Genomic DNA, 27,249 nt, shown 5'->3' with positions numbered 1-27,249 from the left:
TAATAATATTTTAAAAAATCCATGTGCACGGATGATTATACTCTATTAAATGGCATTTGATGTGCTTAATTGTCATGATATTAATGCGAATAAACCAAAGTGGTCTTAAAAACATTTCGTAAAATATTATTTCTTTGAATGCCAAAGCGTCTTGCCGTAAACGAAAGAAATCAAAACTCTGGAAAAGATGTTTATTCAGTTCTCAAGACATCAAGTTCTTCAAGAATAATAATGACATCATTGATCAAACAGCTCCAACTCCAGTCAAGAAGCAAACGCTGTATATCATTAATCATTTGGTTTTTTTTAAACTCCGCCTCTCTTGACTGGAACGTTATGAGCTGTGTTTGGAGTTTTCTAGTGTAGTCGTGGTCGTAAACGTCCGAAAGAACAGACAGTGTTACATTCACAAACAAAAAGATCGACAACATAATCAGCTTTAAACTATTGCACACTCACTGTTTACACACACACACATAATCAGACACTCAACACATGTCAACATTCAATCGCTCATTAATATTAATCACATTCAGTTAAAATCAGCTTTTTAGTTTTGTGCCACACCCACGTCATAGAAAAACAAAATCTGGAATTATTAAAACGATGAGGAAAAACAAATATGAACAACTATCCAGGAGACCAAGTTCTGTTTGATCTGTGAGGATTGAATAAGTTAATAATTGATTCAAGAGTGCATCTGTGCTTCAGATCTGTGAGTGTTTGTGTTTTGATGGGTTTTAATTGGATGCTCGCAGTCTCTGGTTGCGTTCAGTAGGTGGTCGTGGGCGTATCGCGGGCGGAGCTAAACAAAAGCTCCGCCTTTGAACTGATAAAGTACGTCACCAATAGAGACAAGAGCAGCACAGCCACGCCCACCCCGAGTGTTAACATCTATTAGAGACAAAGAGACAAAAAAAATTAATAATTTCAAAAGGTGACGTTTTTAACATGACGGCCAGTTATTATCTCGGAAATAACATTTATAATAAAAAATAAATAAAAATACATTCTGGTGCTTTTTCCCTGAGTTACCTCGAGTTCTCGGCTGGCCACGAGAAAGATCCGCGCTCGGATGCTCTTCCAGCGAGACTCCGTCCATGTGGAATAATCTCTGGATCCGTATTCCAGCAGCTCAAACGCTGGCGAGATAGCTTTAGACAGACGTACAGATGCCCGCACACAGAACGGGTCACCGGTGCTGTTCACAGAGACGGAGCCCGAAACCCAGAAGTATGCGAACAACTGAGAGAGAAAAAACAAATCCGATATTAGAGCAGGAAATATAGGAAAACCAATAAAATATAGTTATCATGAGCGATATTCCGCTCGACTGGGTCACAAATACTGTATGGACATTTTCAATGCATTATGGCATTGCCAAATTAACATCCATGGACTGTTTGCCCAAAATAAGGTGCATCATTTTGCTGCCTATAGTTTGGGACAGCCTTCATCAGACTGCAACAATGTCGTCTAGCTTGAGAGCTCACTAGAGTTTAGAAGAGAACCACTTGTCAAAATATTAGCAATATTTATTTTTAAGATCTGGAGGCTGGAGCTTTAACTTGGGATGCTTAATATATAACTACTTAGTAGTTCCTCGTGGTGGCCCGGTTACTCGTGTGGTGGAGGACGAGTCTCAGTTGTCGTCCGTGTCTGAGACCGTCAATCGGCGCATCTGATCACGTGACTCATTGTGCATGACACCGCGGAGACTCACAGCATGTGGAGACTCATGCTACTCTCCACGATCCACACACAACTCACCACACGCCCCATTGAGAGAACCACTAATCACCACCACGAGGAGATTACCCCATGTGACTCTACCCTCCCTAGCAACCGGGCCAATTTGGTTACCCCATGTGACTCTACCCTCCCTAGCAACCGGGCCAATTTGGTTACCCCATGTGACTCTACCCTCCCTCGCAACCAGGCCAATTTGTTTACCCCATGTGACTCTACCCTCCCTAGCAACCGGGCCAATTTGGTTACCCCATGTGACTCTACCCTCCCTAGCAACCGGGCCAATTTGGTTACCCCATGTGACTCTACCCTCCCTCGCAACCAGGCCAATTTGGTTACCCCATGTGACTCTACCCTCCCTAGCAACCGGGCCAATTTGGTTACCCCATGTGACTCTACCCTCCCTCGCAACCAGGCCAATTTGGTTACCCCATGTGACTCTACCCTCCCTAGCAACCGGGCCAATTTGGTTACCCCATGTGACTCTACCCTCCCTAGCAACCGGGCCAATTTGGTTACCCCATGTGACTCTACCCTCCCTAGCAACCGGGCCAATTTGGTTACCCGATGTGACTCTACCCTCCCTAGCAACCGGGCCAATTTGGTTACCCCATGTGACTCTACCCTCCCTAGCAACCGGGCCAATTTGGTTACCCCATGTGACTCTACCCTCCCTAGCAACCGGGCCCATTTGGTTACCCGATGTGACTCTACACTCCCTAGCAACCGGGCCAATTTGGTTACCCCATGTGACTCTACCCTCCCTAGCAACCGGGACAATTTGGTTACCCCATGTGATTCTACCCTCCCTAGCAACCGGGCCAATTTGGTTACCCCATGTGACTCTACCCTCCCTAGCAACCGGGCCAATTTGGTTACCCCATGTGACTCTACCCTCCCTAGCAACCGGGCCAATTTGGTTACCCCATATGATACTCTATACACTATATCTATATACTCATATATATATATATATATATATATATATATATAAAAAGGTTTGAACGTTACAGACAGAAATAAATTAAACAAATTCAAAGGTTGTTTTTTTTTTTAATCCATTGATTTGGCTGATGTTAGATTATGGATCTATCACAAGATGGCACTAACACTTCTGTTAATCTGTGGCACAGTTATTGGACCAATGCTGATATGCGGTACTCAAAATATCCAAACTCATCAATAATCGGTACTTTTATTCTCTTGACATTTTCTAGGGCACTTGTACACAAGTTGTACTCACATCTTTGCTCTCAGTATTGATGTCGCTGGGATTCTGGCACTGAGTCTCTGTGAGGTTGGTTACAGTTCCCGTCAGGTTAGCCATTATATACTGCACGAACCGCGTCACGCTGTGGACTGGACCGTGGATCCGTGGGCCCAGACCGATGTAGAACTGAGGAGGACCAGCACCTGGAGAGCACACGGGGGGCAGAGTCAGACATGAGTGGATGTTCTCAAAACTAGCAGACGTGAACAAGGCTGTCCGGTCTTTGGAAACATGGCCCGGTTTCCGTGGAACAGGGTGTAATCTCACCTAACATGGCATTATCTCGTTTTTTTGTCACTTCTGGAGGCAACAACGATCTGAACCAACTGTTGTTCTTCTCAACGAGAAAACCATACAGCAACTGAGCGACCTGACAGAGAAGACAGAGACAGTGAGTCGCATGTAACCATGTGACACTTCAGTGTGTGGTCATGTGACTCACAATCTTAGGGTCAGCGGTGATGTTGTTGAGTGCGCTCTCCTCGCCTCCTGCCTGCATGTAAAGCGATCGAGCGACTAGCGTGGCCACTTCAGCTAGAGACTGAGAGAGAGAACGAGAAAATGATTAAAAAACATGTGCGCAAATGAGAAAGCAGACGTAATATTACCAAGTTAAAATGGTTGCTACGGTACCTTGGCTGCGTCGGTCTCGTATACAAGCTGTTTGTCTGGACTCAGGTTTGGCGGGTACGTCACATTCAGGTTTGCTGCGGTGTCGTACAAACTCTCGTAGTACCTGTTTCAGGTACATGTGGAAAAATATAATCCGTTAAATCAGACTTGGCCTCAGATGACACGCCATCCCATAGACCATCTAACGCACACAGAAATGGCAAGATCCTCCTCAAAACAGCAAGCTGCAATCTGATTGGCTGGCTGTGTGCACAGGTTTACAGCAGTCCACAGATGTAATCCTACAGACTTTGTTTAGGGTTTTTACCAAGTCCCTAAACCAAGATCAAAATGAGGACTATGAGACTAGAGGTGGACCGATATATCGGTTTTACAGATTAATCTGTGCCGATAGTTGCTTTTTGGAACTATTGTTATAGGCAAAAATCGATGGCGATAGTTGCTGGTAGTTTTTCACCATTTTGTAATTTCAAAATAAGAGTCCCTGGTGTGTTTCGGGCTTGTTTATACTTAAAAAGTCCCACGTTATGCACCAAATCAAACCAAAATGTTCTGGTTATTTTGGGGATTATGGTTGAAAAATGAACTGCATCTGGGATTTTATTCATTTAGGACTCTTTCATAGAGTCCCGTCATAGTAGGGATAGAATAGGATTTTTTTTTTTACATTCTATAAATCAATTTTGAAAAACTAGTCGGCCGATATATCGGTTATGAGCCCGTCCACCACCTTAGTTATCGGCAAAATCCACTATCGGTCGACCTGTAGCACAGACTAGCTTCAGACTGTTCTGACTCGGGTTGCGATGACTTTTCTAACGGATCGGAATTACGGTTTTCGCACAGCGAGCGATCGAAACTTTTAAAAGCCCATAGACTTACATTGACGGAATGTTCAAATATTTAAATTATTTAGAATATTCAAACAAGACTTTATCAAGCAAACATCAAAGTTTGTCTCTAATTGTTTTAATTTGATTTGATCTTTTCTTATTTTTAGATTTGTTCTTGCAAATGAATTGTTTCAATGCCACAGCAAATTATGATTAATTTCCTATTTATTTACGTGGCTCCAGACTAACATTTAAGAGCGGTAGCACCGGTGTTCAATTCCACAAATGGTCGCACCGGTCCAACAGAAAGAAAATTTGTTTTCTTTCAGGGTTTCTTTCTTTTTATCAGGATCTTGACGATTAAAATAGTCATCTGAAGACAAACAAAGTCTTTTTCTACAATCAGCTTTAGAACAGAAGTTCCATTGTATCCATAGTTACAGCGGTGCATTTGCAATGAGGTCATAGCAACCAAATGTAAACACTTGATTAGCCGTAACCATAAAACAGATGATGGCATTTTTCATAAGAAAAACTCATTCTGAAATTAAACTGTATTCTCTGGCTACTATATTGATATAAGTTCATGGTATATATATATATATATATATATATATATATATATTTTAAATATCTGTGATGTGTGGATTGCATCCTTACAATTTCTGTCAGTTCATTGTGCTCATTTATTCCTTTTCAATGCGGTTTAGAATGTCGGGCCGTTTAATAAAATTTTAAACTGGTTTAATCGACACTTTATGGGCTTTCATAGGAGGTTTTAAACAAATAATCAGTGCCGAATCGGCGACTCAGCCCGTGCTACTCGCAGCTCTGTTTATGATGATCTGCGCGGCTGAGCGCTCGAGATTGGTCCAGTATAAATGCACATCTCTGCGCTGATCTGATCCGGGCCAATTTGGTTGCTAAGGAGACTCACAGCATGTGGAGGCTCTGCTACTCTCCACGATCCACACACAACTCACCACACGCCCCATTGAGAGAACCACTAATCACCACCACGAGGAGGTTACCCCACGAGACTCTACCCTCCCTAGCAACCGGGCCAATTTGGTTGCTAAGGAGACTCACAGCATGTGGAGACTCATGCTACTCTCCACGATCCACACACAACTCACCACACGCCCCATTGAGAGAACTACTAATCACCATCACGAGGAGGTTACCCCATGTGACTCTACCCTCCCTAGCAACCGGGCCAATTTGGTTGCTAAGGAGACTTACAGCATGTGGAGGCTCTGCTACTCTCCACGATCCACACACAACTCACCACACACCCCATTGAGAGAACCACTAATCACCACCACGAGAAGGTTACCCCATGTGACTCTACCCTCCCTAGCAACCGGCCCAATACTGATATCGGATCGGGATTGGTATTGGCTGATACGGAGATTTCAGATATTGCAATCGGAAGAGAAAAAGTATCGGTATCAGTGCATCCCTATTTTTTGGAAAGCAGGAGTTATTAATCATGATCTGGCTCAACTCCTTTGGAACATCAAGGAACCCAATCATTGATTAGTTGTGATCAGACCTGTTGTTGAAGGCCGATTTGTGGTCTGCCAGCACAACGCCGGGGATCTGTCTCGCCCTCAGAAAACGCTGGAAGGACGAGGGCGGTAATGGCTGACTGACAAATGGCTCGTCCAATGAGAGGTTCAAACTAGCAGCCACAGACCTCATGTTTTTCACCAGAGCCTTGACCTGAGAGAGAGAGTGAGAGAGAGAGAGATAAAGACAGAAAGAGAGAGAGAGAGAGAGAGAAAAAGAGAGAGAAAGAGAGAGAGAGAGACAAACAAACAGTGTGGGTGAGATTATGGTCAAAAATAAAAATAAACAAATGCTCTTTCTTCTTCACTTACTACTTCTCCAATGCTTTGGTTGCTACGGGATACGGGGTCAGAGTGCAGCCACAGTTCACGCCCACTGTGCAGTCCAACCTACAAACAAACGTGAAATAGCCTGTAAGTCCCTGCGAGTGTGAAGATCACATGCAACGCTGCTTGTAATACGGCCAACATCTTATCAGGCAGCGTAATCGTTATTACGTCTTAAAATGCAGTCTAGGTAGGCAGCTCACTAGCGTTTTGGTCACCCACCTGTCCAATTTCCAGCATGGAGTGTACATTATTCATGTCGATAACAAACTCCTGTTTCTGCATGTCGTAGACCATCTTTGAGCTGCCGATGTAATCGAACGCTTCCTGTGACAGACACATTCGGCGATCAGACACAAACGCACTGATGTGAGTTAATAATGATGATGATGTGACTCACTGACCCCTTGAAAGAAGGTGAAGAAAATATTGCGAGGGGGCGGAGCTTCCTGAGTAACAGGATGAAGTGCTTGGACCGCAGCCAACAGAGTGACGATTCCAGACACGGTTCCCTCGGCCGCTGGAGCCTTCTCCCAGAAAAATGAGCGGCCGTCGAGCTACGACAGATGGAGAGAGAATCAAACAACAAGTCAAGACCCTAACCGGTTAAAGATGTACACACATTATAATATTATGTCAAATATAATTATGGACAGGTGCATGGGTAACACGTGTCTTTTGCTCACCCTCGTTGCGGCGATGACGACGCTCTCTTTCTCCACGTGTCCCTTTGCACTGTTGTTGAGGGGCCGTGTGGACGCCCAGACGTTAAAATCATTCAAGGGGTCACACAGAACCTCTGGGAGGATGTAGAGATGAAAAGTACGTGTCAATTAGTGGACACTTCTCAAGTTTCTTAAAGGGACAGTACACCCAAAAATGAAAATTCTCTCATCATTGACTCGCCCTCATGATATCCCAGATGTGACTTTCTTTCTTCTGCAGAACACAAAGGAAGATTTTTAGAAGAACATTTCAGCTCTGTAGGTCCATACAATGCAAGTGAATGTTGAACAGAACTTTGAAGCGCCAAAAAGCACATAAAGCAGCATAAACGTAATCCATTAGACTCCAGTGGTTTAATACGTGTCTTCAGAAGTGATATGATAGTGTGGGTGAGAAAGAATACAAATCTATATGCAAGTAATTTTTAACTATAAATCTCCACTTTCACTTTCTTCTTGCGTATTGACACCTACTGGGCACAGAGGAGAATTTATAGTAAAAAAGGACATAAATAGTGATCCGTTTCTCACCCACACCATATCATATCACTTCTGAAGACACGGATTAAACCACTGGAGTCTTATGGATTACTTTTTATGCTGCCTTTATGTGCTTTTTGGAGCTTCAAAGTTCTAGTCACCATTCACTTGCATTGTATGGACCTACAGAGCTGAAATAATCTCCTAAAAATCTTCATTTGTGTTCTGCAGAAGAAAGATCAAGGATGGCATAAAGTGCGAGTAAACGAGACTTTTCATTTTTAGGTGTACTATCCCTTTAAGGCTAATTTATACAATGGAAGAAGCTGGCCTTTAATTCTCCTGAACTAACTGAAGCACCACAGGCGATCATAGCCTGCATTTATTCTATACGCGTGACATCGCAGAAAAATGGTGCTTATTCAGAACCGGTTCCATTTTTAGACAAATACTGGAACTGTTTGACTCATGACGTTTGGTTTGGAAAAATGTGACATCGTACGTGTGCAGAGTGACTCCAGTCAGGTCTCCTTAGCAACCAAATTGGCCCGGTTGCTAGGGAGGGTAGAGTCATATGGGGTAACCTCCTCGTGGTCGCTATAATGTGGTTCTCGCTCTCGGTGGGGCGTGTGGCAAGTTGTGCGTGGATGCCGCGGAGAATAGCGTGAAGCCTCCACCCGCGCTACGTCTCCGTGGCAACGCACTCAACAAGCCGCGTGATAAGATGCGCGGATTGACAGTCTCAGATGTGGAGGCAACTGGGATTCGTCCTCCACCACCCGGATTGAGGTGAGTCACTACGCCACCACGAGGACTTACAGCACATTGGGAATTGGCCGTTCTGAAAAAATTCCGGAACCAGAACCTCAGTTGATTGACAGGTCAGTGGACGGATACGCGCTTACACTACAAGCCTCATGTGCTCACACATGTTCCGAAACATATTGGACTCTTTTACACCTGTCTTTTGTGATGTCCTGTTTCAACAGGTGCAAACGTTGGTTTGGAGATTTAAAGACCCCAGGAAATGGCTCGAGGAGGTCTGATTTCGTCGTGCGTGTACCTGGGTTGATGCTGAATCTGTTCTGCAGGTCTGTGCGTCTCATACACGTCACTGTGTCGGTCACGCCGTGCATGTGAGAGAAGAGCTGCATCGCACACAGAGGGTACTCAGGAACGCTGCCGTTCACACGCTTGTTATGAAGCTCATAACACTAAACACACACACACACACACACAAATATGACAGTTCAAAGACAATTTACAGCCCCAGAAAGTAGTTCTTCACTTAAAACGACTGATCTAACGCAATGACATTCAGACATTTTTAAGTGTAATGTAGGAAAAGACCTGCACATATAAGGGACACACACACACACACACACACCTGTCGGATAACCTGAGTTTGATTCTCGTCGTTCAGAGCAAACACAGGGAAAGCAAAGTCTTCGTAGGACAGTCCGTTTCCGAGCGGGTTCCATACGGTGGCGTTACAGTTGGCTAGTTCAGGGCCGTAACTTGCAGAATACACACCTGACAGATGAGAAAAGCACACACACACACACACACACACACACACACACACACACACACACACACACACACACACACATTAGATGTTGCTATTTAAGCCATTTAATGAGAAAAGACTCTGAACTGTGATCAAATATACACCCCACCTCTATAGCAAAACAATCACATCTGGGCTACTGACTGTTAAAAACAACACACACACACACACACATGCGCGCACACACTCATGCACATACGCACACACACTCATGCAGACACAGACACTCACACAGACACACACTCACAGAGACAGACACACATGCGCACACACACACTCACTCACACTCACTCTCTCTCTCTCTCTCTCTCTCTCTCTCTCTCTCTCTCACACACACACACACACACACACCTGTGTTCTGGTTGGGGCAGGTGGTGTGGGGCGAGAATCCATCAGCAGGACCCGTGTTTGACACAATAACAGCGACTCCAGCGACCCTGGACGAGTTCTTCATCCTCAACATCACCGATCTACAGAAACACGTCACGCATCAGACGCACCGAAAGAGAGACAGACAGACTGAGAAACTGACGTCACAGTACCTGTTGAAGAAGGCCGTCTCCATGACGACCATGTAAGGAGGATGTGATCCAGTGCTGAGGATCCAGTCCAGGTCTGATTCTGTCTCCAACACGTGGAGGACACCGGTGTCTCCTGATATAGACGCTGAGAGAGACGAAGAGTTATTTACAGTATTTTAGTGACTGTACCGAGGAGCTCACACGGCAAGAACTGAAATGAAATCGCGGTCCCGTTAATATTTAATGAGATTTATTTAAAACAGCCAATTAAATCATTTTCAGTGTAAAATGTAATTAATCACATTTTTAAATTGAATACACACCCACTCACAGACACTCAGACACACACACACACACACTCAAACACACACACTCAAACACACACACACTCAAACACACACACCCACAGACACTCAAACACACACACTCAAACACACACACTCAAACACACACACTCAAACACACACACACAAACACACACACAAACACACACACACACACAAACACACACACACACACACTCAAACACACACACCCACAGACACTCAAACACACACACTCAAACACACACACACACACACACACACACACACACACACACACACACACACACAGACACTCAAACACACACACCACTCACTCAGACACACACACTCAAACACACACACACACACACACTCAAACACACACACAGACACTCAGACACACACCCACTCACTCACAGACACTCAGACACACACTCACACACTCAGACACACACACACTCAGACACTCTCAGACACTCACACTCTCAGACACACACACACACTCAGACACACACACACACTCAGACACTCACACACACTCAGACACTCAGACACTCTCAGACACACACACTCTCAGACACTCACACACTCTCAGACACTCACACACTCACACACACTCAGACACTCACACACACTCAGACACTCAGACACTCTCAGACACACACACTCTCAGACACTCACACACTCTCAGACACTCACACACTCAGACACACACACACTCAGACACACACACACTCAGACACTCAGACACTCACACACACTCAGACACTCACACACTCAGACACACAGACACTCTGAGTAGTTCAAAGCACTCATCGAGCATACTTTTATTATTTATAATTCTCTGTATGTTTTACAGCTCTGACTGTCCAGTCACACAGACGGTAATAAAGCCGTTTATCAGCATTGATACTCACACTGGCATCCGATCTGATGTGTGGCGTTCATCAGTCGAACACACGGAACCGTATCGTTCAGCTCAACATAGATCTTCTGTTCCACTGAACTGCAGCTCACACCTGCAACACACAATCGTCACACAATCATCACACAATATACACCTGAACATTTACATCTCAGCTGGACTTTCAGAAAACATACATTACCTTACACAAGTAAACAAATCACAGGTTAACACCTTTCAGAGGTACATTTTACTGAACCCTTGTATGACCTTTGGGACATTTTTGTTTTTTTCGGTCATTTTTTGCCAAAGGTGTGTATTTTTATATTTCAACCTCAGTTCCTATAACACATCTATAACACACCTATAACACATCTATAACACATCTATAACACACTGTGTACACACAATAGTCACACTCAGGACCTTCAGGACAAAAATGTCCCCATTAAAACTGCAATATTTGATCCCAGTGCCATTAAAGCATCACATCATGAATTATATGATATTCTGCTTTCATTCTGGAGCCCTGACTTCAAAATTTACATTTTCATATTTTCCACCAGATGGCGCCATTTTCCTCATGTTTATCCTGTGGAGTAAATACAAGCTTTTCCCCTATTCACTGTTTACTGTATTATAGAGACCTGCAGGACAACTGAATAAAGTGTGTGTGTGTGTGTGTGTGTGTGTGTGTGTGTGTGTGTTAGTATGGATGTCACAGTGTGTTATGTATGTGTGTATAGAGAAAATTGTGTGTGTGTGTGTAAAACAACAGTGACATTATAAATACAAACTGGCATTTAAAGCGTTAAAATGCTGAAAATGAATGAATAGTTGGTAGATATCATCAGGACTGATGTTGGTTAAAAACGTGGAAAATAATATTAATATATAAAAATATTTTGCAGATAAAATTGTATGTGTGTGTGTTGGTATGGATGTCAGAGTGTGTTTATGTGTGTGTGTGTGTGTGTGTGTGTGTGTGTAAAAAACAACAGTGAGGCATTATGTAAACAAACTGGCATTTAAAGAATTAAAATCCTGAATTATGATCAGAACTGATGTTGGTTAAAAATATCTAAGACTAAGAAATAATATTAATATAATATTTTTATAGCAGTTTTATGACGTGGACATTTTTTGTCCTGAGTGTTTTTAAATCTGTCACTGCACAAAAAATAAAACACATCAAAATCAATGTTGTTGTTGTTAATCATTGACATATCCCAGACTGTGATAATTAAAAAACATTCCCCTTAGCATTTAATATATGGAATTTAATTAATTTGTTGTATTTTGTATTTTCATGAATATAATATCATGTCATTATATAAACAAACTGACATTTAAATGGTTAAAATCATGAAAATGAATGAATATTTGGTAGTTATGATCAGGACTGATGTTGGGTAAATAATTAACCAATGGAAAGTGGAAAATAATATTAAAGCCAATAGGACTTTTGCTTCTTATATGATACAGCTGGCATTTAATATTGAAAAATAGGTTAAATCGTATTATATATATATATATATATATATATATATATATATATATATATATATATATATATAAGTACTGTGGTGATACTATGGTACAGTGATGAATAAGATCGTAATACTACAGAACTTTTATAAATAAATAAACAGTGCTGGATTATTACCACATTCGTGTAATACAGTATTTACACGGTACTCAAATACCAGATATAACGAACACCCGGTACTATATAACAATAAGTTCTTTGTTAGAGCATTTTAGGGTGGAAAAATCATAATTACTCGCACTGTCACTGATTCTACAGATTATTAATATTATATCTAGATAACTTATATTCAATTGTTGTTCTTGGTGTAAAATAAATTTAAACGCATAACAAAAGTAAATAGAAATATTTCTGCCTCAGGCCAGAACGAGTGAATAATATTCATCCACTCGTGACCACAGACACATTTAAACATGAAGCGATAACATTTATACTCACATGTGTAAAATAAAGCGATGATAATGAGTTTAACGCAGTTTATTGATTTTAAATCTCCCATCTTCCTCATTTAAAGATCTTCAGAATGAAACTGCAACAGCGCGTGTTTACTTCCGGTTCCGCTTTTCCTTATTCGGCATTCTGCGACAGCGCCACAGCGGTCAGTCCTGATCATAACTAACAAATATTCATTTCTTTTCAGAGTTTTAACCCTTTCAATGCCAGCGTGTATACATAATGTCACTGTTGTTTTTTTATGAAAAAAGAAAACACTAAAAATGCTAAGGGGATTTATTTTTATTATAATTATTATTTATTTTTGGATTATCACAGTGTGGGGTATGTCAATGATTAACAACAACATTGATTGTGATGCATTATTATTTTCTATTCAGTGTCAGATTTTAAAAATAAACGCACACTCAGGACTTTTAGAGGACAAAAATGTCCACATCAAAAAACTGCCATAATAATATTATATATTTATATTATTTTCCACTTTCACTGACTTCACTATCCTGATGATGACTACCAAATATTCATTCATTTCAGGATTTTAACCCTTTAAATGCCAGTTTGTTTATATAATGCCACTGTTGTTGTTTTTTACACACACACACACACACACACACACACATACAAAACACACTCTGACATCCATGGCAACACACACACACACATACAAAACACACTCTGACATCCATGGCAACACACACACACACACACACACATACAAAACACACTCTGACATCCATGGCAACACACACATACATGACATCCATGCCAACACACACACACACACACACACACACACACACACATACAAAACACACTCTGACATCCATACCAACACACACACACACACACACACACACACACACACACGTCATCAAGTATTCAGTTGTCCTGCAGGTCTCTATAATACAGTAAACAGTGAATAGGGGAAAAGCTTGTATTTGCTCCACAGGCTAAACATGAGAAAAATGGCGCCATCTGGTGGAAAATATTAAACATTTAAATTTTGAAGACAGGACCCCAGAATGAAAGGAGAATATTACATAATTCATCATTTTATGCTTTAATGGCACTGGGTTCAAATATTATAGTTTAAATGGGAAATTTTTGTCCTGAAGGTCCTGAGTGTAACTATTGTGTGTACACGGTGTGTCATAGATGTATTATAAATGTATTATAAATGTATTATAAATGTATTATAAATATTGGCATTAACACAAAATTATTGAAAAAAACAAAAATGAAAAAGACAGAAATGACCCGAAGTTCTTACAAAAAACATTTTATTGATTTTAAAAGATGAATACAATTGATTTTAATGAATAATATTTGCCATATTTTTAAAACACACCACATTGCATTATGTGCACGTTACTGTAATTATTTTTACAATAATGATACAAATATAATTAGCAGTAAATGCATTATATATTATTGTAAGGTCAAACATGAGAAGATTAAACACAGAGATCTGCAAGTCTCTAACAATCATTATTTTCTTAATTTGCTCAGTGTATGTAACACAATTAAAAATCAGAAAATAATTGAAAATATTGTTATTTCTAGATTCACACACATTTAATGATTCACAGGACAGAACAGATTGTTCTTTTTTTAATGTTGTGATTCATCTCAGAGCTGGTTGGTTTGGTTTAATGCTCTTTATTGAAGAATGTTTCGATCCAATAAATGAATGTTTTCAAAACCAATTGGAGAATCTGCTGCTTGGATCTCTAAACATGGTCACTAAATACATCTTGAGGTAACCAAACATGGTTACTGAATAGTGCAGCGGGTAAACATTGCCAGCTTTACTGATGCAGCATGCATGGCGGCTGCAAATGTCGCCTGTGCAGCTCCTGTGCTCAGCAATTTCAATAGAAAATCTACCGCCAGTTTGGACACATATGAGGCCACTAATCCACCTCCAAGCCCCAACAAAAAGATGGTAAGCACAATCAATATTTTGTAGTAATATGAATCGTGATCTATTCTCATCTCAGCCTCTCCTACTCCTCCTTCTTGTATCGGTAAATTGTTTTCCCTCCTTCTTGCAGCCATGAAAACTTCTCTATTCTCCTCTATTATCCTCTGGGCCTTCAGCACAGCCTGTAACATCGGATTGGTGAAGAGTCGGTTCCCGTTCTACACCAGCAACTCATCCACCTTCTCCAGGAGTTGTGTGACCTGACCTCGGTTTGAAGGGTCTTTGTTGTTAAAGGCCACGAAACGCCTCCCAAATCTTTCCACGAGATCTTGGATCTTTCTGTTTTGTTTTGATAGGAAGTCCTCAATGGAGGTCGATCCAAGTCTATCAGCATGTGAGAATATAATGATGGTGTGATGGGTGATTTCCTCAGTAAACATCTCCAGAATCATGTCCACCGTGCGTTGCTGCTCCTCCGTATAGCGCTCTATTGGTATAACCAGCAGGAACGCATGAGGACCGGGTGAACACAAAGTCAGACAATGTACTAGTTCCTGTTGTACTTCCTCCTGTGTTAGATCTGTGTCAAACAGGCCGGGAGTGTCTATAAGTGCAAGGTTTCGTCTTCCCAGTTGTCCATATTCTCGCTTGCACACTTTTGTCACTGAGCTCATGCTCAATTGAGCATCAAAACGTTGCCCATCTCCCAAGATGGTGTTTCCTGTAGCACTTTTCCCTGCACCTGTTTTGCCCAGCAGAACCAGTCTCAGTTCGTTAGGTGCCGGGTTTGCTGTCGACGGTTTACCACCAAATGATCCTTGTGCACTCGTGCCAGGGGGGTAAGTTTGAGAAGGTGGACAAATGTTTAGAGTTGGACTCTGATTTTGCCCTTTAGGGTTTCGGTGCCTCTGTCTTTGGCGAACATCGTGGTGTCTGTCTGTTCCTGAGAAAAAGTAATTGTCAGTTCAAAATAAGAATCATGCAAATTGCCTCCAATAATTCCTAAGTAATACTGATATGTTTACAATCTTATAAAAAGAAAAATGGTAAATGGTCTTCACTTATATTGCCCCTTTTTAACCTTTAACTTTGCTATTGGGAGAAACTTTTTCAACGTGTTCAATGTGTGGACCACTAATCACTTATCTCTTACACCTGCCACAGTATTAGCATGTTTTAGCACAACGTTTGTACTTTACAGACAGTCCCTTACCACACCCGCCACAGTATTAGCATGTTTTAGAACAACGTGTGGACATTTCAGACGGTCCCTTATCACAACCGCCACAGTATTAGCAGGTTTTAGCACAATGTGTGGACATTTCAGACGGTCCCTTACCACACCCGCCACAGTATTAGCATGTTTTAGAACAACGTGTGGACATTTCAGACAGTCCCTTACCACAACCGCCACAGTATTAGCACGTTTTAGCACAACGTGTGGACATTTCGGACAGTCCCTTACCACACCCGCCACAGTATTAGCACGTTTTAGCACAATGTGTAGTAATTTCAGATGGTCCCTTACCACACCTGTCACAGTTATAACATGTTTTAGCATAATATGTGGACTTTTCAGACGGTCCCTTACCACACCTGCCACAGTATTAGCACGTTTTAGCATAATATGTGGACTTTTCAGATGGTCCCTTACCACACCTGCCACAGTATTAGCATGTTTTAGCACAATGTGTGGACATTTCAGACGGTCCCTTACCACACCCGCCACAGTATTAGCATGTTTTAGCACAACGTGTGGACATTTCAGACAGTCCCTTACCATACCCGCCACAGTATTAGCAGGTTTTAGCACAATGTGTGGACATTTCGGACGGTCCCTTACAACACCTGCCACAGTATTAGCAGGTTTCAGCACAATGTGTAGACATTTCAGATGGTCCCTTACCTTCTTGTATCGTTAAATAGTTTTCCCTCCTTCTTGCAGCCATGAAAACTTCACTATTCTCCTCTATTATCCTCTGGGCTTCCAACACAACCTGTGAAATCGGATTGGTGAAGAGTCGGTTCTTGTTATGCACCAGCAACTCATCCACCTTCTCCAGGAGTTGTGTGACCTGACCTCGGTTTGAAGGGTCTTTGTTGTTAAAGGCCACGAAACGCCTCCCAAATCTTTCCACGAGATCTTGGATCTTTCTGTTTTGTTTTGATAGGAAGTCCTCAATGGAGGTCGATCCAAGTCTATCAGCATGTGAGAATATAATGATGGTGTGATGGGTGATTTCCTCAGTAAACATCTCCAGAATCATGTCCACCGTGCGTTGCTGCTCCTCCGTATAGCGCTCTATTGGTATAACCAGCAGGAACGCATGAGGACCGGGTGAACACAAAGTCAGACAATGTACTAGTTCCTGTTGTACTTCCTCCTGTGTTAGATCTGTGTCAAACAGGCCGGGAGTGTCTATAAGTGCAAGGTTTCGTCTTCCCAGTTTTCCATATTCTCGCTTGCACTCTTTTGTCACTGAGCTCATGCTCAATTGAGCATCAAAACGTTGCCCATCTCCCAAGATGGTGTTTCCTGTAGCACTTTTCCCTGCACCTGTTTTGCCCAGCAGAACCAGTCTCAGTTCGTTAGGTGCCGGGTTTGCTGTCGACGGTTTACCACCAAATGATCCTTGTGCACTCGTGCCAGGGGGGTAAGTTTGAGAAGGTGGACAAATGTTTAGAGTTGGACTCTGATTTTGCCCTTTAGGGTTTCGGTACCTCTGTCTTTGGCGAACATCGTGGTGTCTGTCTGTTCCTGAGAAAAAAGTAATTGTCAGTTCAAAATAAGAATCATGCAAATTGCCTCCAATAATTCCTAAGTAATACTGATATGTTTACAATCTTATAAAAAGAAAAATGGTAAATGGTCTTCACTTATATTGCCCCTTTTTAACCTTTAACTTTGCTATTGGGAGAAACTTTTTCAACGTGTTCAATGTGTGGACCACTAATCACTTATCTCTTACACCTACCACAGTATTAGCATGTTTTAGCACAACGTTTGTACTTTACAGACAGTCCCTTACCACACCCGCCACAGTATTAGCATGTTTTAGAACAACGTGTGGACATTTCAGACGGTCCCTTATCACAACCGCCACAGTATTAGCATGTTTTAGAACAACGTGTGGACATTTCAGACAGTCCCTTACCATACCCGCCACAGTATTAGCATGTTTTAGAACAACGTGTGGACATTTCAGACGGTCCCTTACCACAACCGCCACAGTATTAGCATGTTTTAGAACAACGTGTGGACATTTCAGACGGTCCCTTACCACAACCGCCACAGTATTAGCATGTTTTAGAACAACGTGTGGACATTTCAGACGGTCCCTTACCACACCTGCCACAGTATTAGCACGTTTTATCACAACGTGTGGACATTACAAACAGTCCCTTACCACACCCGCCACAGTATTGGCATGTTTTAGAACAACGTGTGGACATTTCAGACGGTCCCTTACCACAACCGCCACAGTATTAGCATGTTTTAGAACAACGTGTGGACATTTCAGACGGTCCCTTACCACACCCGCCACAGTATTGGCATGTTTTAGAACAACGTGTGGACATTTCAGACAGTCCCTTACCACAACCGCCACAGTATTAGCACGTTTTAGCACAACGTGTGGACATTTCGGACAGTCCCTTACCACACCCGCCACAGTATTAGCACGTTTTAGCACAATGTGTAGTAATTTCAGATGGTCCCTTACCACACCTGTCACAGTTATAACATGTTTTAGCATAATATGTGGACTTTTCAGACGGTCCCTTACCACACCTGCCACAGTATTAGCACGTTTTAGCATAATATGTGGACTTTTCAGATGGTCCCTTACCACACCTGCCACAATATTAGCAAGTTTTAGTACAACGTGTGGACTTTTCAGACGGTCCCTTACCACACCCGCCACAGTATTAGCATGTTTTAGAACAACGTGTGGACATTTCAGACGGTCCCTTATCACAACCGCCACAGTATTAGCATGTTTTAGAACAACGTGTGGACATTTCAGACAGTCCCTTACCATACCCGCCACAGTATTAGCATGTTTTAGAACAACGTGTGGACATTTCAGACGGTCCCTTACCACAACCGCCACAGTATTAGCATGTTTTAGAACAACGTGTGGACATTTCAGACGGTCCCTTACCACAACCGCCACAGTATTAGCATGTTTTAGAACAACGTGTGGACATTTCAGACGGTCCCTTACCACACCTGCCACAGTATTAGCACGTTTTATCACAACGTGTGGACATTACAAACAGTCCCTTACCACACCCGCCACAGTATTGGCATGTTTTAGAACAACGTGTGGACATTTCAGACGGTCCCTTATCACAACCGCCACAGTATTAGCATGTTTTAGAACAACGTGTGGACATTTCAGACAGTCCCTTACCATACCCGCCACAGTATTAGCATGTTTTAGAACAACGTGTGGACATTTCAGACGGTCCCTTACCACAACCGCCACAGTATTAGCATGTTTTAGAACAACGTGTGGACATTTCAGACGGTCCCTTACCACAACCGCCACAGTATTAGCATGTTTTAGAACAACGTGTGGACATTTCAGACGGTCCCTTACCACACCTGCCACAGTATTAGCACGTTTTATCACAACGTGTGGACATTACAAACAGTCCCTTACCACACCCGCCACAGTATTGGCATGTTTTAGAACAACGTGTGGACATTTCAGACGGTCCCTTACCACAACCGCCACAGTATTAGCATGTTTTAGAACAACGTGTGGACATTTCAGACGGTCCCTTACCACACCGCCACAGTATTGGCATGTTTTAGAACAACGTGTGGACATTTCAGACAGTCCCTTACCACAACCGCCACAGTATTAGCACGTTTTAGCACAACGTGTGGACATTTCGGACAGTCCCTTACCACACCCGCCACAGTATTAGCACGTTTTAGCACAATGTGTAGTAATTTCAGATGGTCCCTTACCACACCTGTCACAGTTATAACATGTTTTAGCATAATATGTGGACTTTTCAGACGGTCCCTTACCACACCTGCCACAGTATTAGCACGTTTTAGCATAATATGTGGACTTTTCAGATGGTCCCTTACCACACCTGCCACAATATTAGCAAGTTTTAGTACAACGTGTGGACTTTTCAGACGGTCCCTTACCACACCCGCCACAGTATTAGCATGTTTTAGCACAACGTGTGGACATTTCAGACAGTCCCTTACCATACCCGCCACAGTATTAGCAGGTTTTAGCACAATGTGTGGACATTTCGGACGGTCCCTTACAACACCTGCCACAGTATTAGCAGGTTTCAGCACAATGTGTAGACATTTCAGATGGTCCCTTACCTTCTTGTATCGTTAAATAGTTTTCCCTCCTTCTTGCAGCCATGAAAACTTCACTATTCTCCTCTATTATCCTCTGGGCTTCCAACACAACCTGTGAAATCGGATTGGTGAAGAGTCGGTTCTTGTTATGCACCAGCAACTCATCCACCTTCTCCAGGAGTTGTGTGACCTGACCTCGGTTTGAAGGGTCTTTGTTGTTAAAGGCCACGAAACGCCTCCCAAATCTTTCCATGAGATCTTGGATCTTTCTGTTTTGTCTTGATAGGAAGTCCTCAATGGAGGTCGATCCAAGTCTATCAGCATGTGAGAATATAATGATGGCATGACGGGTGATTTCCTCAGTAAACATCTCCAGAATCATGTCCACCGTGCGTTGCTGCTCCTCCGTATAGCGCTCTATTGGTATAACCAGCAGGAACGCATGAGGACCGGGTGAACACAAAGTCAGACAATGTACTAGTTCCTGTTGTACTTCCTCCTGTGTTAGATCTGTGTCAAACAGGCCGGGAGTGTCTATAAGTGCAAGGTTTCGTCTTCCCAGTTGTCCATATTCTCGCTGGCACTCTTTTGTCACTGAGCTCATGCTCAATTGAGCATCAAAACGTTGCCCATCTCCCAAGATGGTGTTTCCTGTAGCACTTTTCCCTGCACCTGTTTTGCCCAGCAGAACCAGTCTCAGTTCGTTAGGTGCCGGGTTTGCTGTCAACGGTTTACCACCAAATGATCCTTGTGCACTCGTGCCAGGGGGGTAAGTTTGAGAAGGTGGACAAATGTTTAGAGTTGGACTCTGATTTTGCCCTTTAGGGTTTCGGTACCTCTGTCTTTGGCGAACATCGTGGTGTCTGTCTGTTCCTGAGAAAAAGTAATTGTCAGTTCAAAATAAGAATCATGCAAATTGCCTCCAATAATTCCTAAGTAATACTGATATGTTTACAATCTTATAAAAAGAAAAATGGTAAATGGTCTTCACTTATATTGCCCCTTTTTAACCTTTAACTTTGCTATTGGGAGAAACTTTTTCAACGTGTTCAATGTGTGGACCACTAATCACTTATCTCTTACACCTGCCACAGTATTAGCATGTTTTAGCACAACGTTTGTACTTTACAGACAGTCCATTACCAAACCCGCCACAGTATTAGCAAGTTTACCACAACGTGTGGACTTTTCAGACGGTCCCTTACCAAACCCGCCACAGTATTAGCACGTTATAGCGCAATGTATGGACATTTCAGACGGTCCCTTACCTCACCCACCACAGTATTAGCATGTTTTATTACAACGTGTGGACTTTACAGACAGTCCCATACCAAACCCGCCACAGTATTAGCATATTTTATCACAACGTGTGGAAGTATTAGCATGTTTTATCACAACGTGTGGACTTTACAGACAGTCCCTTACCACACCCGCCACAGTATTAGCATGTTTTAGTACATTGTGTGGACTATTCAGACGGTCCCTTACCACACCCGCCACAGTATTAGCACATTTTAGTACAAAGTGTGGACTTTTCGGACGGTCCCTTACCACACCCAAAACAGTATTAGCATGTTATTGCATAATGTGGACTTTATGGACTTTTCAGACGGTCTTTGACCATTACGTTTTCAGACGCCATGTCAAAATCAAAAGAACTTTAAATATGTTTATGAAACATATTGTAAAATATGCAAAAATAAATAAATAAATAATAAATAAAAATAAAAAGCCAAAGAACGTTCTGTATAAGTTCTTATTAGATTGTAACACAAAAACCTCCTTGCAATATTCTGGGAACGTTAAAGTTTATGGTTATAAAATAAAATCGGATTTGGGATTCGTTTGGAATCGTTGGTCAAAAAATAACCTAATGGAAACCATAAGCTAACGTTAGGGGAACCTTTCCTGCTGAAGTTTAGGATCAGCCAGAAAGCAGAATAATGTGTCGCAATCACACTCAAGAAATATAATGTTCAAGATGGACGATTTAATCGTTTCTAACCCCTCTGGGTACAAATTACGCATAAATAAAGTTCTCTGTCGAGAATTTTTTCAAACAACAAACTGTGTGAGTAAAATATATAGAACAATATTGAATTAAAATGCTCAGTTTAAAAATAAATAAATCTTATAACAGTAAATGATCCCCAATTTACCTTCGTTCGACATGTTCTCCAGTTAGTTTCTCAGTCCGATGTGAAGCAACAGTTCTGGGGATGTTAGTTTTGGGAAGGGTCACAGAGGGGCAGGACTTTCAAAGAAACGAAACTTTTCTTATAACTCTGGAAAGCAATTAATTGTGTGCGTCACATAAGAGTTTTTTCATGTGATGACATATCGGGTGTATTCAATTATTATCATGGCCACTAATGATGACATCATGTGCACAACAAAACATTAAAAACACAAAAATGCCTATAAAATATTGAATAAACACTATCAAATATCACTCGTCCATTACAAAGCATAAAATGTGTCTTTTTCTTTTTAGATGTCTGATAGATTGTGACACAGGAAAACATACAGACGTTCATGGACAATATTGTGACGTCATAGACACTGTTTATACGGAGGCAGGAAACCACATGTAGTTTAATTGTAGTTTTTATTAAGATTAGACAAAATTTTAGAGAATACATTAGCTGAATTAACAATAACATTGGATTGATTCTGGATTAAACATGTTGCAGTGCAGTGATACAAATTGTAAACTGTATGTAGTTGTACTGTATATATATATATATTCATGCATATATAAGCGGTTGAAGATGGATGAATGGATGGACTTCAATCAAATATGGATTATTGAATTGTGCAGCGGGTCAATGCCAACTTTATAGATGCTGTTTTCACAGCGAGTCCAACAGCAGTCCAACTGAGAGTTCCTAATCCCCCCTCTGCAACTCCCAATCCCAGCAAGCTGAATAAATACTGAGCTGACAGTCCCGCTTCCACTACTGGAGCAACAGGGAACAGAAACGCCAAGAGAGCGGGCGCAAATGTGGCTCCAATCCCCAGCAAAAACGTGGTAAGCATAAAGATCATTTTGGTGTCGAGAAATGTGTCAGTCTTCACTTCACTCTCTCTCCTCTGCACTTCCTCTTGTATCCACATCTTCATGTCCATCTCTTCTATTGGTTCTCTTTCCATTCTCTCTCTCTCCTCTTCGATCACTTTTTCTTCAAGCTCTCGAAGGGTCACCAGCTCCCTCTGCAGAGCGGCTCCGAACCGCGTCAGCCTCGCTTGAATTGGGCTCACATGCTGTTCTTCCTTTTTTATGTCCATCTTTATCTGATCAATCCTGCCTTGCACACGCTTCCTTTTTCTTTCTGTTTCTTGCCTCTCTTCTTTCATAGCTGCAGTAAACATATCCCAACGAGCATCAGCCAATTTCTGTACATCAACTTTAATTTTGTTCATTTTTTCAATCATGGCGGCTTTACTTTTCTCCTCTATTATCCTCTGGGCTTCCAACACAACCTGTGAAATCGGACTGGTGAAGAGTCGGTTCTCGTTCTGCACCAGCAACTCATCCACCTTCTCCAGGAGTTGTGTGACCTGACCTCGGTTTGAAGGGTATGTGTTGTTAAAGGCCACGAAACGCCTCCCAAATTTTTCCACGAGTTCTTGGATCTTTCTGTTTTGTCTTGATAGGAAGTCCTCAATGGAGGTCGATCCAAGTCTATCAGCATGTGAGAATATAATGATGGTGTGATGGGTGATTTCCTCAGTAAACATCTCCAGAATCATGTCCACCGTGCGTTGCTGCTCCTCCGTATAGCGCTCTATTGGTATAACCAGCAGGAACGCATGAGGACCGGGTGAACACAAAGTCAGACAATGTACTAGTTCCTGTTGTACTTCCTCCTGTGTTAGATCTGTGTCAAACAGGCCGGGAGTGTCTATAAGTGCAAGGTTTCGTCTTCCCAGTTGTCCATATTCTCGCTTGCACTCTTTTGTCACTGAACTCATGCTCAACTGAGCATCAAAACGTTGCCCATCTCCCAAGATGGTGTTTCCTGTAGCACTTTTCCCTGCACCTGTTTTGCCCAGCAGAACCAGTCTCAGTTCGTTAGGTGCCGGGTTTGCTGTCGACGGTTTACCACCAAATGATCCTTGTGCACTCGTGCCAGGGGGGTAAGTTTGAGAAGGTGGACAAATCTTTAGAGTTGGACTCTGATTTTGCCCTTTAGGGTTTCGGTACCTCTGTCTTTGGCGAACATCGTGGTGACTGTCTGTTCCTGAGAAAAAGTAATTGTCAGTTCAAAATAAGAATCATGCAAATTGCCTCCAATAATTCCTAAGTAATACTGATATGTTTACAATCTTATAAAAAGAAAAATGGTAAATGGTCTTCACTTATATTGCCCCTTTTTAACCTTTAACTTTGCTATTGGGAGAAACTTTTTCAACGTGTTCAATGTGTGGACCACTAATCACTTATCTCTTACACCTACCACAGTAATAGCATGTTTTAGAACAACGTTTGTACTTTACAGACAGTCCCTTACCACACCCGCCACAGTATTAGCATGTTTTAGAACAACGTGTGGACATTTCAGACAGTCCCTTACCATACCCGCCACAGTATTAGCACGTTTTAGCACAAATTGTGGACATTTCAGACAGTCCCTTACCACACCTGCCACGGTATTAGCACGTTTTAGCACAATGTGTAGTAATTTCAGATGGTCCCTTACCACACCTGCCACAGTATTAACATGTTTTAGCATAATATGTAGACTTTTCAGACGGTCCCTTACCACACCTGCCACAGTATTAGCACGTTATAGCGCAATGTGTGGACATTTCGGATGGTCCCTTACCACACCCGCCACAGTATTAGCAAGTTTTACCACAACGTGTGGACTTTTCAGACGGTCCCTAACCAAACCCGCCACAGTATTAGCACGTTATAGCGCAATGTATGGACATTTCAGACGGTCCCTTACCTCACCCACCACAGTATTAGCATGTTAAATCACGATGTGTGGACTTTTCAGACGGTCCCTTACCACACCTGCCACAGTATTAGCACCTTTTAGCACAAAGTGTGGACTTTTCGGACAGTTCCTTACCACACCCACCACAGTATTAGCATGTTTTATCACAACGTGTGGAAAATTAGCATGTTTTATCACAACGTGTGGACTTTACAGACAGTCCCTTACCACACCCACCACAGTATTAGCATGTTATAGCACGATGTGTGGACTTTTCAGACGGTCCCTTACCACACCTGCCACAGTATTAACATGTTTTAGCACAACGTTTGTACTTAACAGACAGTCCCATACCACACCCGCCATGGTATTAGCATATTTTATCACAACGTGTGGAAGTATTAGCATGTTTTATCACAACGTGTGGACTTTACAGACAGTCCCTTACCACACCCGCCACAGTATTAGCACGTTATAGCACATTGTATGGACTTTTCAGACGGTCCCTTACCACACCCACCACAGTATTAGCACGTTTCAGTACAATGTGTGGACTATTCAGATGGTCCCTTACCACACCCGCCACAATATTAGCACGTTTTAATACAATGTGTGGACTATTCAGATGGTCCCTTACCACACCCGCCACAGTATTAGCACGTTTTAGTACATTGTGTAGACTTTTCAGACGGTCCCTTACCACACCTGCCACAGTAGTAGCACTTTTAGTACATTGTGTGGACTTTTCAGACGGTCCCTTACCATACCCGCCACAGTATTAGCACGTTTTAGTACAATGTGTGGACTATTCAGATGGTCCCTTACCACACCCGCCACTTAGCACGTTTTAGTACATTGTGTGGACTTTTCAGACGGTCCCTTACCACACCCGCCACAGTATTAGCACATTTTAGTACAATGTGTGGACTAGTCAGATGGTCCCTTACCACACCTGCCACAGTATTAGCACGTTTTAGTACAATGTGTGGACTATTCAGATGGTCCCTTACCACACTCGCCACTTAGCACGTTTTAGTACATTGTGTGGACTATTCAGACGGTCCCTTACCACACCCGCCACAGTATTAGCACGTTTTAGTACATTGTGTGGACTATTCAGATGGTCCCTTACCACACCCGCCACAGTATTAGCACGTTTTAGTACAATGTGTGGACTATTCAGATGGTCCCTTACCACACCCGCCACAGTATTAGCACGTTTTAGTACATTGTGTGGACTATTCAGATGGTCCCTTACCACACCTGCCACAGTATTAGCACGTTATAGCACAAAGTGTGGACTTTTCGGACGGTCTCCTCCTACACCCAAAACAGTATTAGCACGTTATTGCATAATGTGGACTTTATGGACTTTTCAGATGGTCTTTGACCATTACGTTTTCAGACGCCATGTCAAAATCAAAAGAACTTTAAATATGTTTATGAAACATATTGTAAAATATGCAAAAATAATAAATAATAATAAAAAGCCAAAGCACGTTCTGTATAAGTTCTTATTAGATTGTAACACAAAAACCTCCTTGCAATATTCTGGGAACGTTAAAGTTTATGGTTATAAAATAAAATCGGATTTGGGATTCGTCTGGAATCGTTGGTCAAAAAATAACCTAATGGGAACCATAAGCTAACGTTAGGGGAACCTCTCCTGCTGAAGTTTAGGATCAGCCAGAAAGCAGAATAATGTGTCGCAATCACACTCAAGAAATATAATGTTCAAGATGGACGATTTAATCGTTTCTAACCCCTCTGGGTACAAATTACGCATAAATAAAGTTCTCTGTCGAGACTTTTTTCAAACAACAAACTGTGTGAGTAAAATATATAGAACAATATTGAATTAAAATGCTCAGTTTAAAAATAAATAAATCTTATAACAGTAAATGATCCCCAATTTACCTTCGTTCGACATGTTCTCCAGTTAGTTTCTCAGTCCGATATGAAGCAACAGTTCTGGGGATATTAGTTTTGGGAAGGTTCACAGAAGGGGCAGGACTTTCAAAGAAACGAAACTTTTCTTATAACTCTGGAAAGCAATTAATTGTGTGCGTCACATAAGAGTTTTTTCATGTGAACACATATCGGGTGTATTCAATTATTATCATGGCCACTAATGATGACATCATGTGC

General features: G+C 42.1%; 2 protein-coding genes and 1 pseudogene across 2 annotated transcripts; all 3 read right to left on the bottom strand.

Moving 5' to 3' along the window:
- Positions 1–177: 177 nt before the first annotated feature.
- LOC127645772 (nicastrin-like) lies at positions 178–13,016 on the bottom strand. Its single transcript, XM_052129443.1, has 17 exons — positions 12,876–13,016; positions 10,902–11,003; positions 9,701–9,824; positions 9,510–9,628; positions 8,976–9,121; positions 8,652–8,802; positions 7,070–7,182; positions 6,788–6,940; positions 6,606–6,710; positions 6,369–6,446; positions 6,041–6,210; positions 3,653–3,755; positions 3,462–3,560; positions 3,287–3,389; positions 2,993–3,162; positions 1,036–1,245; positions 178–894 (listed from the first exon to the last, which is right to left on the bottom strand). Exons 1-17 carry the CDS (start codon positions 12,943–12,945, stop codon positions 772–774), a joined length of 2,139 nt encoding a protein of 712 aa, XP_051985403.1. The 5' UTR covers positions 12,946–13,016; the 3' UTR covers positions 178–771.
- A 1,650-nt stretch (positions 13,017–14,666) lies between these two features.
- On the bottom strand, positions 14,667–22,469 carry LOC127645766 (uncharacterized; annotated as a pseudogene).
- Positions 22,470–22,755: 286 nt separating this feature from the next.
- On the bottom strand, positions 22,756–27,170 carry LOC127645784 (GTPase IMAP family member 9-like). Its single transcript, XM_052129461.1, has 2 exons — positions 27,019–27,170; positions 22,756–24,399 (listed from the first exon to the last, which is right to left on the bottom strand). The coding sequence occupies exons 1-2, from the start codon at positions 27,029–27,031 to the stop codon at positions 22,961–22,963; spliced, it is 1,452 nt and encodes a 483-aa protein (XP_051985421.1). The 5' UTR covers positions 27,032–27,170; the 3' UTR covers positions 22,756–22,960.
- Positions 27,171–27,249: the final 79 nt, after the last annotated feature.

The sequence above is a fragment of the Xyrauchen texanus genome, chromosome 6 (genome assembly GCF_025860055.1).
Source record: "Xyrauchen texanus isolate HMW12.3.18 chromosome 6, RBS_HiC_50CHRs, whole genome shotgun sequence".
Classification (NCBI taxonomy): domain Eukaryota; kingdom Metazoa; phylum Chordata; class Actinopteri; order Cypriniformes; family Catostomidae; genus Xyrauchen; species Xyrauchen texanus.
Note: the sequence above shows the minus strand (reverse complement) of the source record. Positions and strands in the feature narration are given on the sequence as shown.